We start from the raw sequence: 15,453 nt of genomic DNA, 5'->3' as shown, positions 1-15,453 counted from the left end.
TTTTGCATAACAAATGTTCAGTACACAGGGCTCAGTACATCAGCCACTTCCCACAGACATCACCCACTACAGCCTTCCTTAATCCCATCATCCTTGTGCTACACAAAACATGAAAATGTAACTATTGATGCACCACAACAGCCTCAGTATGAGAATGCAGAAAGGACAGAAAACACCATTTCATACACACCAAAAGTACATTAAATACATCAGCCACAGCATCCCTTTCCTCTGTTAGGAATATACCCTGAATCACAAGAACCCAGTACTCCACTGAAGGTCTCAATTACAAATGTAATTTTATTTAATTTATTCACTCAAACTGAATTTTCTCATTCCAAATCTTTACTGAAAGAGAGAGTAGTTAAATGCTTAGAAAAACCAGGAACTGCTCTAGTAGGCAGCTAGAGAAATGTATGTATCAATACAGATATGGAATGTAAATTTCAACTCAGATCACAACATACAAAGAAGATTTTTATGCAATACAGACTTACAAAACAATAACAGTTCTTTTCACAAGTATTTTCACAGAGTTCTGCACAGCAATCTTGTAGAAAAGTAGATTTGTGCAACACCAAAATAACTTATTGTTCCTTAGTATAAATTATTTTTCACTTCCTAAAAGAAAGAGGTAATTTAATATGACTGGGCAGGATCTGACTGGATTTGGTGGTAGCAAAATATGAAAGGCATTGTTGCTACAGGCAGGAAAGGAATATGGCATGTGCTACAGCATTGCAGGGGCATGTTCTGATGAAAAAAAAAAAGAAAAAAGTGGCCTGCAAATCTTGTGCTTCTGCTGCTGGATAGGGGCTGTGCACCAGCAAGCACCTGCTGCTTTCACAGTCACCAGCAGAAACGTGCTTTGGAACCTGCCCCTGCTAAAAAACAACTGCCTCTGTGGGCTTCTGGCTTGAAGCCTTCCAAATGAGCCTTTCTGATTTGGAGGAACAATCCACATTTTGGTGTGCTTTGGAGGAGATGCCAGGTAGAAACTAAAAAGGATTCACACTTAATGGAACACAAACTCCGCTCCCGATTTCTCTCAAAACTGCACTAAACATACAACTAAAAAAGAACTAATTGTCTAGGCCTAGAAACATGCTTGAAGAGCAACATTGATGGAAATGATTTGCAAAGTTTAAAATTACATTAATCATAATTTAAATATTACCCCTTGATTCCCAGAAACTTCAGTGCTGATGTAGTACAATCATTTGGAAAAGTACAAGACAAAGTGTGGTACAGATAGCACAGATTAAAATTCCCCCAATACCATAATAAATTTCTGTTATTTTAAAATCATATATTCCTCAAGGTTATAGGTAAAGCTTCAGATGGAACACCTGTTTCTTCATAATATAGCTAGAACGTGAGTTTTAACCACCTTTACTTCAGGTTTTGTTTACATACAGGGATCAAAATAGACTTCTCATCGTGACTAAAAATATAGATTTTTTTTTTTTTTAACTACAGAACCCAGCAACTGGTTTTCTGCTTCTTTGCCCTTCCCCCAAAAAAGTCAAGCGAGGTCTACAAAAATAGCAATTAAACTTTTAAAAAATAGGTTGTTTCTTCCAGCAAATGGAAGTTACATTCAGATGTAACAGAAGTGTTTCTAAGGAGCCGTGTGGCTGCTCGACCCCGAGGGAGGCAGTGCTGTGTGCAGCTCCCTGCTGGCCACAGCTGCTCCTGTCAGTGCTTGTCCCAGCCTCTGGGAAGGTCAGTACCTGGTCTGGTACTCGTGGTGCCAGCGATTGAAGTCGTTGTAAAAAACCACGATGCTCCCGGACGCCATTCCAGTCATGATGCACCTGAGGGAAGCAGAGTCACCCGTCAGAGACACCCAGAGCACCCTGCCACAGCTTGGGTGCCCAGCCTGAGACCTGCACAACACAGTGTTCCCCAGCATCCTGTCCTGCAAAGCCACTGGGGATTCCCCAGGATTGTTTCTTAGGGGGTACTGGAGTAAGGAAGGCCAGGAGAAGTGTTCATTCCAGTTTCAGCTTCCCCACTTAAGCACATCTGCATGAAAGAATTGGGTGTGGGCACAAGCCTTCAGTTGGAAATACTAAAACTGAAGGCTTTGATTGTTCTGGAAGGTACTGAAAGCAATCTCTGGGCTTTCCCACTGAGACACTCTTTCTTTCTGAATTCCTTACCCTTGGCTTGCTACTGAGTATCATTTAGACGTATTTGAAAAGCCATGACCTTGACACAGTACACAACCATTTCTGGATCATTTTCTCATTAAAAAACAGAACTGTAAGTATGTATAAAATCCTGACATTCTGGGGGAAAAAAAGCCTTAGAATTAAAAAAAAAAAAATCAGAGTAAAAGGCTGCAAGTCTTTTCTTCAAAATAAAGATTAAGTATGAGATCATCACATTGCATTTTGATTTGATTGCCCATTTCAAATCAACAGTACCATTTTGATTGTTTTTCTATGATGTTAAAAAATGTCTTTTTGCACACTCTCAAACACATTACATTCATGCATACCAAATAAATAACACTGAGTAATTACCTGTAATTAATCAGTAATTATTCAGTAAAATACTCTAATTAAATCTCTTCCTTGTCTTCCAACCCAGAGTGAATAGGTTCTTAACTCAAGGCCATGGTTAAATTTCTTTATATCCATATTAAATTTCATTTCATTAACACATCATTAATTACAATTTAAAGATTCGCTGATTGCAAAATTTCCAAGGTCTAAAATTCAACAGCAACAGCTTTTTTTAATGGAAAACTGCTTCATCCAAAATGCTAATATTCTCTAATTATGCTTATCAAGTTCAGTGTTTCATTGAAGTCCACAGGTTTTACTGGTTTGGATTTTTTAAAGGTCATTTTATGTAAGTTTTAAAAACATAGATAAAAATTTTCAAAACATTCAGTATTGACTTCAGTAAGTGGGAAGCTAAGAGCCTCAGCAACATGCTTTACTGCAGAATGTAGACATCCCTAAGGGATTTAGGAGACAAATCTGCTTGAAAAGTAAACAGAAATGCCATTTAGTAAATACACCACAGCAAATAAAATCCTAGTCTGAAAGCTATAGGTGTACAGATAAAATGGAAAACATTCATCTTATAAACAAACAATAATTTTTGTGATAAAAGTACTGAAGCATTGTCAAGTACAGCTGCATTGGAAAGTGTGATGTGAAACTGCAATAAAAATTTTAACTGGTCACCTTCAGCAGGAGGAGTGATCAAAAAGGGCTATGCTATACGTGGATAAAATAACTTTTCTAGAATTCTGAGAATGACTCTGCTTTAGCAAATATATGGATGTGTGGAGGGAATCTTCTTGTGCAACTATTCCAACTGTTCTATTTTTAACACTGAAGTCTTGAATTAGGAATGTGATTCGTCTTGTAAGTGAAAGAAGAGAGATGAAAGCACACATGTAGCCTTCCACCTCCATGTGACCCACACTGTACATTGGTGCTGACCAATAACTCAGCCTATCTGGAAAGCCTGCCAAAGTAAGATTTCTTGGATCTCTCTTCCTTCCCCAAAGGGCTGAAATACTGAAAAATATTATCTGCTCTAAATATAACACGTTAAAAAAAAAATAAAATTTGCCAGCCACAGAAATAATCACCAGGATCTGTGACCTGCAGAAAATCACAATCAGAACAGCAAAAACGCAATTTAATTGTAAATATACATTCCCCAAGAGCCTTGTCCAGAGCAGACTGTGGTCTCACCTTTGGTCATAGGAGAGGGCCATGGATCGGATGCCAGCGTCGCAGCCTGGGTAAGCAAAGAGCCGCTTCAGGTCCCACACCTGCCACACCATCAGCACCCCGTGGTCTCCACCTGTGAGCAGGTACTGCCCATCCCGACTCAGCTGGATGGCCTGGGGGCACAGCACAGGGACATCTGTCAGATCAATGGGTGTAGCTCTCAGTTCCCCACTCTGAATGCCCAGGGAGACTTTGATATCAACACAAGCTTTTGGGAAGTGACATTACTGTAATGTTGTTTTACCCAGCAAGAGAATTAATGCTGTTATGAACAAGTCTCCAATACATTAGCTGTCACTAGTTAAGTCTCACCTGAACTGTGATTTATTCTATGTTCCAAAGATCCAATATGAGGTCAGCTAAAGAAATTTACTCTTCTAATTAGCTAGATTTACAAGATGCACCAGCACTGGCATTAAAATATAGCACCTGACATTCCCCCAAGGGTCTTTAATACCAGCATAGCAGAAGCTGAATGCTGACAAGAACTGAACTGTTATACAAGTCACTAAAATTAATTTAGACCAGCACTTTTCGATTCCTGCACTAGATTAATAGAATAATGATCCAACTCTCTTAATAGAGACTGTGTTTCCTTTCATCATCCATCCTGAAACTGCCTGTGAAAAATTCAATAGTATATACCCTGTTTTGTGCCATCATGGGGACTGATGGCAAGTCTGTATTTGAAATCTTTATTTGGGAACCAGATCATGAAGAAAGATCGGATACAATTGGTTTACAGTGTCAAACAGGAATCTTCAATCTATTTTAGTATTTCTTGTGTGCTATTAGAAAAAAAAAAAAAAATCAAGATACATACACTAAATACTGAAAAAAATAACTATCCTTCTTTACCTGATGACTATACCAGATGATACTATCGGATATTAAATGGACAGGATTCAGGACAAATCTTTCTTAGAAGAGGGATTTTCTCAGTGTACATAAGCCAAAATGGGTCTTAAGAGAATTGAACTTGAAATTTTATTAGAGCAGGTGCTAATTTATGGGGTGAGCAAGACCATGACTCATCTAGCCCAGAATCTATCCCCAAAAAGGCAGCAGGAGATGCTGCCAGCCTGGCCAGCATACAGCCCTCTCCCCTGTGCACCACAGCACTCAAAGTCACTGGATTAGGAAGATCAGAAAGTTCCTGTTCCCTTTAGTATCTATTTATGGAAATGCTGCCCATGAATTTTCTTAATTTTTTTTTTGAGCCAGCTGATGCCTTCTGAGGGGAGCAAGAAATTGGCAGAAGTTTACCACAGGTTTATTCCCTGTTTTGAGATGATCCTACCAGTTTCAGTGAGTACCCCACAGGTCTCATATTGTGGAGTTTCCTGCATAAGAATTCTCCATCCAACTCAGGCATTGCCCTCATCACTCTGTAAAATTCCAGCACTCCCCACCTCAAAAAGCATTGAATGAAGCTCTTGGAAGGCTCCATGACTGACTTTTCTCACAGCATGTGAGCATTTTTTCCATGTGGGTCTGAGTAATTACTACTACAGAAACCCTGAGGAGGATAAAAAACTTCATCTGAAAGGAGGCTCCTGCCCTGCTGCTGTGCAGAAAAGAAATGTAAGCAGTAGAGGACACCAGGCCTTGATTTTATAGCCTCATTCTCCAACGTCCAGGAAAACTGAAAGGTCTGTAGTATTTTCCAAAGAAACAAAAACAAAAAGTTGAATAGATTCTGTCATGTGGAATGATATCAGCATGAGCCACCAGCAAGATCAAGACCCTTTAAAACTACATTTTGGACCATGATTAATAATTCCAGTAAGCCCAAACTTTTTCCTATTTTCATTTCTGTTTCCAGGTGTTTCTCTTCTCAACTCTCTGACTTTTACTACTCAGCTTGACCTCTGTTTTTCCTTCTCTGTTTTTAGATTTGTCCACAATACTCAGCACAGGAGCAGCCTGTCCTTGGTTATGCTCTTCTTTATCCTCTGTTTCCTTATCAGTTCTTCCCTTTCCTTGTCCAGGGTCACAACCATCCCATTTCTTGCCATTGATCTTTTGTGCACTTCTTTGTGAGGGATGACTGGTTGCAGGGAAAAACTGCATCCATGGCCTACAGGTGCTCAGTACAGAATATGGATACTAAGCATTATTTACAAATGTATTTAACCCAGGGTTAGGGAATCAGCTAAATTTGGACAGCCTTTCAATGCAACACACACCCTTCACATCAGGATTAAGTTGTGATAAATATCAGCTGGGCCAGCTTCTCCACAGAAGGATTTAAGAATGGAGGATGTTCAGAGGACTGGCTTTTAAATCCCATAAACACTCTCTCTACAAACAAACTGATTCTTTCTGACTAAAACATTGTCACTGGAAGGCCTCAAGATGATGGTCTACGAGCAAAATTTCAGATCAGAGATTTAAAATTAAGAAACAGTAGAAAGAACTGAAGACAGGATTTTGCAGACATCTTTTTGCTGAAGTCTGTAATTACTTTGGCATTTGAAGTCTCTGCTTATACAGGTTTACAAATATGCAAAACTTTTTACATACTTCAGGAAAAGGAAGTTTGGGGCTTTTCTTAACATAGAGAATTTATAGCACACACGCCACAAAAAAAAAAAAAATCAGAGAAACTAAAACACAAAGATGTTACGTTCGTGCAACACTGAAGTGTTTATACAGACTGCTGACAAGCCTAGAAACCAAAATATACTGTGTGTGTAAGATGCTGCTTTGTGAGCAGCAGTAACTGAAGTCAGACATATTGCACATCTGTATTTTTTGTATTGCTGCACTCTGTTACTGTGATGCCAAATACATCCTGTAAGAATTATACGATGTGCGACACTTAGATTAAGATGCAGCTTCTATATTATGTTATAAATTTTGAGTGTTTACTGCAACAACTCCCAAGGAGTTAGAATGGATCACATTGCTGGAATTTTATTTCCTACAGTAACTTTAAAAGGAGTGTAATTGAAACACAAACATGTACTGTAAACAAAATGTGACGCTGAGGAAAAAAATATAACCCGATTCCAGACATGTTTTGAACTAAGATGACAAGACATACATGTAAATTTAGGCACAATAAAAAAGAACTTGAAGAGTTTTTCCAACCACATCTAAGTACAGAAAATTGAATGCTAACAAAGATTAGACTTGAGTATTCTGAGTTGAAGATTCTCCCTCTCCCCCCCAAAAAAAAATGTTCCAACCATTAATTGCTTCTGTGATTGTTGCTATCAGAAACATGCTAAGCACCTCAAAAGCACACACAAGGAGCTTGAAAACTCTAATTTAGAGGCTGTCTTAGAAGAGCAGAGAAAGAAAGGGGCAGAAAACAAACTGATAAGACTGAAAATTATCTAGAACTAGCATGCACTGAGTGGATGATCACGAGATCTAACTAATCACACAAGTATTAAAGAGATTATTCATTAGAAGCAAAAATCAATATGGGGTAGTTTTCTTCTCTATAGCAATAGCAGCCTCCTAAGGGTATTTCCAAATTGCAATGAAGACCATGACAAATAATTATTTGCTACACTTATAAAATTCAGCTGATGAAAATCCATTAACCTTATGGTCATGGTTCACTTGAATTTTATACTTGAGGCTTTTACTGAAGAAATGCTATATTAAAAGGCAAATTAAAGCCATTAATCTTTAACTCTTCCACTACCTACAACATGCAGTAGGTTTTGTGATCTTTTGATTAAATAAAGTACAGGCTTTGAACCCTTACTAATACCTATGCAATTTTACTAAGTCATTGGCTTGTCATGAAGACAAGATGTTGATTTATTTAATTCTTATTGTTTATAAATAAATTTCTCAGCCACTTGCCTATATATATATGAAGGGATGAAGGAATGAATGGAAGAAAAAAGGTGACCCTGTCAACATTTCAGTTTCATGATATGCCCTTCAAGGTTTAACAAACAAAAGGATGCTTTTACTCCCAAGTACTCCAGCTGGTATAGAGGATGATATGAATCAATTTTACTGTTCTGCTTTTCCCAGTGTAGTTTATCTGCAATTCTGCTAGGTATGAAACTGAAACAACCCTGCAACTAATCTTTCACACAACATGAGCTTCAGACTCTCAAATAATCCCCAAAGCTCACAATTTCAGCTATGTTCTAAAAGCTGCATTTCTGATTTGTATTTCCTTGGAAAGTCTCAAAACTTTGCACAAATCCCTTTTAACGTTTCAGGTTTTTGAAAGGCAGTGCTTTGTAAAAAGGCAGAGCTGACACTGTGACAGCCCTGGCTTACAGCAGCAGGAGTCTTGTGGGTACTTCCACATTTCAAAACAGACTCAGGAAAGGAAAATAAATTGGTTCCTCTGGGTGAAACAGCATACAGTCTTTGTTTAGGGTAAAATAACTTTACCTCTCAGAACAAGCAGACTATTTAGAGTTAAAGGTATTCATTAAGATATCTAAACACAACATGGTAGATGTACTGTGATATGCCTAAGCTCCACTGAGCAATACAGTATTTAAAACAAAAACAGGTGGAAGGCATTGATTAGAGCCTGAATTTCCCCAGAGGGTCTGATTTTTTTCTGGCAGTATTCTAGCACAAGAATACCAGAAAGAAAATCAGAATGTTGATCCCAACCTCACTATTGAAAACCGCTAGTTTTGCCAATAACGTCCTGAAATATCGGCCCATAATGACACAGGAAAACCGAACCTGTTACATTACAAATTCCACACTTATGACCTTTTTCCTTCCCTTTTCTATTCTCCCCAAGCAAAAGCCAATGAGGAGAGTTTGTCAGCACAGCCCATGGGTAGGTGCTATTCATTTTAAATGCCCCACTTTAATCATGCAGTTGCCACTCTCCTTCAGTGATGATGTAGTGCAGAAGCACTGGCAGAGACGCTGTAGGTTGTTTAAGCATAAAGCTCAGCTGGGACCACTGGGAGAGAAAGAAAACAAAACAAAACAAAATAAACCCCAAACCCCTCTACAAACATAATTCTGGCCCACAGAGAGCAGAACTTCCATTGCCTCCAGCAACATTCCTAAAGCTGTGGGTACTGACTGAAACACTACAGAAATTGTTTTAGCCGGCAAGGGATTTCTAGATATTTTACAGATTTGCTGGCCTAGCTGACAACATAATCACAACTGAAAGTGACAGATTATCAACATTATTAATGTAAAAAGAGAAAATACTGTGATATGGTCTTGCTTTATGGAAAGAACTCTGCAATGAAGGGTAGGCTGAAAATCCCAGAAGCCTTTCTAAAAGGACAGCCAAGGGTAAAATTTCAGGGAGCTGATGCAAAAATCTACATTAATTTGGAAAAATGTCTAGAGACAGAAACATACACATTCCTACTTCATTTTCCCAGCTTCAAACCTGCACTTGTGGCTGCCACAGAACACAGAAGTCAAATGCCCCCTAACCCCTGTAGAATGCACTCTCACTATGGAAAAGGGACCTACACAAAGAGTTATTTCTGCATATTCCACCACCAGCATAGCTGACATTTTGAATGGATGACATAGGGATATTGGATTAGCAGAGCACAGTACATTATAGGAGCTGTAGAAGATTTTAAGTAGAATATACTGAACTGCACCAGAAACTTCAGTGCTAATGAAGCAGTTCCATACAAATTATGAAGTGCAAGTAATGAAGATCAAAATCCTTTAAAATACATTGACACATTCTTCCATCTTTAGTATGGAAAGAAATGCTCACAACTTTGCATAAGAGCTGAAAGAATGCCAGTAATTCTGTAAAACAAACATGATGGCAGAGAGGGATTTTCTTCCTGACACGTGCAATCCAAATAAAAGGAAAACTTTTGAGAGCTTTCAACTCAAGAGAACATTGGAAATCCCAGCAGCTGAGTTCCTGGGATCTTCCATCAGATTACAAAAATCAGCTTGGAGGTGTGGTACTGCAGTACAGCTGGCAGCTTCTGTTCTGTTTCATAGGTACTATTACAGAGGAGCTGACAAGAGACCTTCATTTTCTATTATAAAATAATTTTTATAAAGCCATAAGCTTAAAATGCCTCCTGCATAGTTTTGGACTTGCTCCATGTCTCTTACAGCTAAAGAAGTGTAACTCTGGTGCCTGCTTAGCAAATGCCAAAGGGCTAAAAGAGTTAAAGTACAGACATATCCCTATAAACTTCTTGGAGCTCAGCACAACACATTGTAGCTGAACCAGGATGCAGGGATGCAGTCAGAGATGCCAAAAGAAAGAGAAAACTAGCATCCAAAATAGTATGCCCTGACCTCCTGCCTTCAGACTTAAAAGTGAAGATGCAGCACAGCCTCTCCTCATCAGCAATTAGTAGTTGTATTCTCCAGCTCAAGGAAATGCCTACAATATTCCTTGCTTCAATAACAGTTAAAACTGTAAAAAAATCTTCCTAATGTTATTAAAAGTACATGGTCCCCTTACATTTTTTCTGCCATGGTCTGGCACCACACATTTATGGTCTGGCTATAGAGAGAGTCTCCACCCAACTCCAACACTGACAGCTTTTCCCCTTGGAGCTGACAGCACACATGTAAGGACACTCACCCTTATCTTGTCATCTGTTTCCATAGTGGCCTGCAGTCTTCCATTCACACTGAACACACAGAAGAGGCCATTTTCATAATATATGACACAGTGGCCTTCTCTGGAAGCTTGAATAAGTTTTGGTCTCAGGCAGCTTTCAGGACCTTGTAATCTTTCAGGACCTTCCAACGTCCTCAGCAGATCTCCATTCATAGAATGTATGAGACATGGTCCTTCTAGTGAGACAGAATAGAATTTCAGGTCAGTGATTTATACACTCCATTCAAGACAGCATTTTCAAAATAATAAGTCATGACTTCTACTTAAATAATCATAATTATACTACTTTATAACGATTGTTACCATGTTTAGGTGAATTGCCTATGACTTTAAGGGGGCCAGACACTAAGATAAACAGCTTATCTCTTAAAAGCTTTGGATTAAATATTTTAGAGCACTGAGATTGCCATCTGTGGACTTTCTTCTAAAGCAAATGGTAGTTAATTTTGAGAGTTAATTTTGAGATTATTTCATTTTGAGTAATTAAATGCACTTAAACCTCTAAAAGAGGTTTTCAAAACACAAAGGCACACAGAGCAAAGAGTAATGAATTTACATATGTAGGTACTCTACAAGTGGTTGTTCTCATATTAAGATTTTGAGCCATACACAGCCCACTAAATATTTGCTTTTTGAACATATTTTGACAAATACCTGCTTTGCATATAAGCCACATGAGTTCACATGCACAGAAATGCATACAGGTACAGACCATGAGTGCACAAAGTGTCTTTGAGTAGTTACTTTAGAAACACTAAAGTAGAAAAATACTAATTCTAAGAAACTTACAGTTTAAAAATAACTTTGGACAATTAAGCAAATAAGAAAATTAGAAAGAATAGCCACAGAATCAACATCTTTTTGATTTGCCTGCTAAAAGCAGGTCTTTGAGAACACAAATGGAGCATATTAGAGGCTTTGCAGCCAAGCTGAAAGTGCCTGAACAGAATTACCCGTAGTTTACATATACTCTTTGTCAAACAGTCCAGCACATTCTCTTTCTCTCAAAACTAATTTTTGTTTCCCTTTTTTGAGAAGTTATCCATTACAGCCACTCTTCACCATCCTGGCCCTCAAAGGCTGTATCCAACTATGCTATATGCAATTACATACTGGATAAACAAACAGAAATAGCAATCAGGAGGGAAACTGATGTGGTTGCCTCTTCTTATAAATGTCTGCACAATCCTCAGTTTTAATGTGCTTAAAAAGAGGTTTCAAATTCCACACCAACTAAAAAAAATTATAAGAAATAAAACCACCATAAAGTTCATGAATTCTGCCACCTGAAACTATACTCCTCTTGTCACTAAGATTATAGCTTCACAAACAGAAAGAAATGACAAGAACTACCTTACCTTTTGAACCACTTATTACCAGGCCAAGCTCAGCACAAATGGCAGCACAGGTGATCTCATAGTCATGTCCTGTCAGAACAGCTCGAGGAGTTGCAAAATCACCTTCAGTGAAAAAACAATAAGAGCAATCCTTGGTTACAATCTATTTCCAAAATCACTGCTTTCCATCACTGAAGCACCTTCTGTTTCCCTGCTCTTTGAGTTCATGTTCTTACAAATCACTTCAATGCTCCTGTTTGCATATGGGAGTGTTGTACTCCTACCTGTGCAGTACAGCAGCAGCACTCTGCCTGCATATTTACTAACATGTTGTAATATGGAAGTCAGGTGTGCAGTAAAACCAATCAAAGTTGGCTTCCCCTCCCTGTGTCTCACCCTCTAATTTATATTTTGTGGAGGGAGAGATTCAAGTAAATTATTACCCTTTCTTACAACAGGCATTCATAAATGCAAGTATTACTACAGTAGCTACCAAAAGGTACCTACAGTGCCCAAAGATGAAGGAAAACTTTCAGTAACTGATTTTATTTTAACCTAATAACAGTGCTGAAACCTCAGCTTGAAGTCTAGTTCTTTACAAAATGTGGAGTTTGACTACAGTCAGTATGAATTTCTGATGAACTTGCAAAAAAGTCCCACTCAAACCCAACATTAAAGCTCCTATTAGACATTTCCCTGCTACAGGAACTGTATTTTTTTTTTTTTTTTTGTAATTCTCTCTATAATCAACCATATATGGTTACAGTAAAAAAAGAATTTTACACCTAGCATATTTAAAAGACAAACATTATTCTCAAGGCAGAAAGGGTAAGTAAATTCTATAAAGCTCTTTAAACAGTTTTAGAACTTTGCTCGCAGATTATTCACTGCCCTCTTCAAGAGTGCTGGCATTTCACAAAAATGACTAAGTTTGTTTTACCATATAATTAGCTCATTCATAGCATTCTACAAAGCATTTAAATTCAAAAGAATGTTTATTGGGCAATGCTATCATGTAGTTTTCAAAAGGTTTAGATGAATTTTTAAGTAGCAGGGAATAATTTCACTTCACAATGAATGATGATATGTGAGACACCGACAAGGCAGTTAAGCAGTGGTAAAATCAACCTTTTTTATCACTTGAAAAAGAGGAGATGGTTTTACAAAGACACAGAATAGTAGTGGGACCAATAGACTCTATTAGTTACTAAGTTAGCATCAACCAAATTACATTTGGGTTGCAACTTTTTTAAAGATAAACCCAGCACAATGTCATTAATCTGTCCATGTAGAGCAGCACCAGCAATACTGGTACTGCCTGTTATTAGAAATCATGGAGCTCTGTTTAAAGGGATAAGCTCTGTTTAAAGAGGTGTAAGATCTGGGCTTGCATAAATATTTTTACTCAGACCATTTATACCACCTCCCAAAACATCTGTGCAGCTGCCACATTCCAATGGCTTTTACGTAAAGATCATAATGTCTGACAAAGTCTCAAATCAAGAATTTTTACCTTTCAAACTTTGATTATTCTGCAGTTACTATTACAATCTGCCTCAATACAAAATCTTGAAAACTAAACAAAATTATTTCTTCTTAGGTGTAGCCACAGACATTATATATGTGTGTGCATACATGTACACACCCAGGCATGGGTTGCCAGCATTTTAAATGTGAACTTGCTGAATTATCCTATTCTCTGAAGAAACAGTCATTAGAAGCTGTGGACTTTGTTTCATATAATGTTTGAAAAAACAGACTCAAGTCCAGGAAGTATGGCAGACAGTTCAGGAGCAAAGGGAAAAAAAACTCCCAACAAATTAGAAGCATAAGGGTGGATTTAATGACCTCTAGGTACTTCTCAGGTGGCTGATCCTGTGAATTTTGCTCACAGACATTTCAGAGCTTTATTGCACATTGCTCCTTTAAACATGGGCTGGGCACCTCAGAAAATTTATAAATTAACTCTGTGTAGCCAAGCCACAAACCTGCAGTTTTAGGGGAAAATGTATCAGCAACCATACCAATCATACTATCCAGTAACAATTTAAAATTGCCAACTCAATTCTTTCTCCCTGTCGTTCCCAAGCCCTAAAATGCAGCAGCTTTGTGCATTTAAAGGTCTTTTTAGTTTGTTTTCTTTGAAATGAGCTGCCTATATTAGCAACATTTTAGAATTCTGGTTTTATTGCTTTCTTCTGCTTTCAGAAATTGAATTAACACATATTCCCATAGATCAGCAAGGAATTAATCTAATTATACACTTCACATTAATGAGACTTTTGAAATCAGAGAAGTTTTAAATATACAACATTGCAGGAGGTAATGAATGTAAGATGTTGGAGTTAGAGGCACTTATGAGAAGCAATGCCTGAATGAATTATTAGGACTTGCAGATAAACAAAATCATCAGAGTAAACTTATTGGTTACAACAACTATATTTTTATGTGCTTTATCTGCATAAGACTGTCAGCAACTACATCCATTAAATGTAGGAGACTCTTAAATCAAGAAGTAGAAACTGAGAATACATATTTATCACAGATCACAAAAAATAAAATTGCCTAAGTAACACTGACAATCTTTTCAGAATTGGGACTTTACTTCAAATGTAACCAGGTGGAAGGATCAGTGTTTCACTGATTGCATCAAATATTTCCTAAATTATATTTGAAATAAAGAAACACTAAAACAAGGGAGAAAAACCAAAACAAAAACCCAACCCAAATGAACAAAAAAAAAAAAAAAAAAAAAACAAACCCTAAGTAGAAAACTAAGTATCTTTAAAGAACTTAGGATTTGAATAGGTACTGTAAAAGAAGAGTCCTGTGAAAAGTCAGGCTGACTCCTTTGATAAGAATGTCAAGTATTTAGGGGTTTCCAAGCCTCTGATTTCCCAAATAATGGGGTCAACTTAAAAGCTGGTCATAGAGCAGAACAGATTTCTTTAAAAGCTTTTAAACTGTTATTGCTTCAAAAGATTGTCATGGTTTTCAATAATGCAAAGAGAAAATTTTATTTTGTTGCTGGTTTAAGGGGCACCACTTCAAACTTTTCTAAATTGTTTTAGGAGAACAGACTAGCAGACCCTTTTGAAAATCTAGGGAAGTGACTTCAAAGGGAAGAGAGTCTTTGTCCTCTAAGCAGGTTTACGAGCACTGATGCAAACCCTAAGTAAGGGCTGAAAAGAATACTCAGAGAATCTTTATGGAGATCCTTAAGGAAGATGAACAAGTCAAATGAAATTAAAGATAGTTCAAGTCCTGGCACTAATAACCAGGACACAATAGTTTTACAGATGTGCTTTTCTCAGTGTAGGATATAGTGATATCCTCAGACTATCCCGTCACTGGATTGCTGCTTGGAGCTGAATGCTGTAACACTCTTAATGCCACATTCACATTGCTACAAATGCCATCAATGATTTATTCAAGTCACAGGAGGCACACAAAGTTACTCTCCAGTAATGGACAGAATACTTTGCTTTTGCAGCAACCATTCAAATTATTTCAAAAGAACTCACCTACATTCCAATAAATAATTTCTGCAAAGCTGTTTTCCCATAGAAAATAACATAAAATATCACTCTTACTTAAGTGACTAAAGTACATTTTAAATCATAAAACTCAAGCTTCAGAAGATAAAAGAAGAGCACATGATATCATGTCAGCCTGTGGTGATATATCAGTGAAAAAATGTTAGGCTTTTGGAGACTACATTTAAAAAGGAACAGTGGGATTACGGCAAAGTCAAAACTTTCTTCCAGTTTAATGACAT

At 37.6% G+C, this 15,453-nt stretch overlaps 1 protein-coding gene across 1 annotated transcript in view; it reads right to left on the bottom strand.

Moving 5' to 3' along the window:
* Positions 1-282: 282 nt before the first annotated feature.
* LRBA (LPS responsive beige-like anchor protein) overlaps positions 283-15,453 on the bottom strand; it is a 357,700-nt gene continuing 342,529 nt past the window's right edge. Inside the window, 4 exon segments of the mRNA XM_056489737.1 lie at positions 283-1,817; positions 3,723-3,874; positions 10,300-10,514; positions 11,697-11,798. Of these exon segments, the coding sequence (XP_056345712.1) occupies positions 1,727-1,817; positions 3,723-3,874; positions 10,300-10,514; positions 11,697-11,798 (560 nt within the window). The 3' untranslated portion in view covers positions 283-1,726.

The sequence above is a fragment of the Oenanthe melanoleuca genome, chromosome 4, assembly GCF_029582105.1.
Source record: "Oenanthe melanoleuca isolate GR-GAL-2019-014 chromosome 4, OMel1.0, whole genome shotgun sequence".
Lineage (NCBI taxonomy): Eukaryota > Metazoa > Chordata > Aves > Passeriformes > Muscicapidae > Oenanthe > Oenanthe melanoleuca.
The sequence above is the reverse complement of the archived record's forward strand: the minus strand, read 5'-3'. Positions and strand labels throughout refer to the sequence as shown.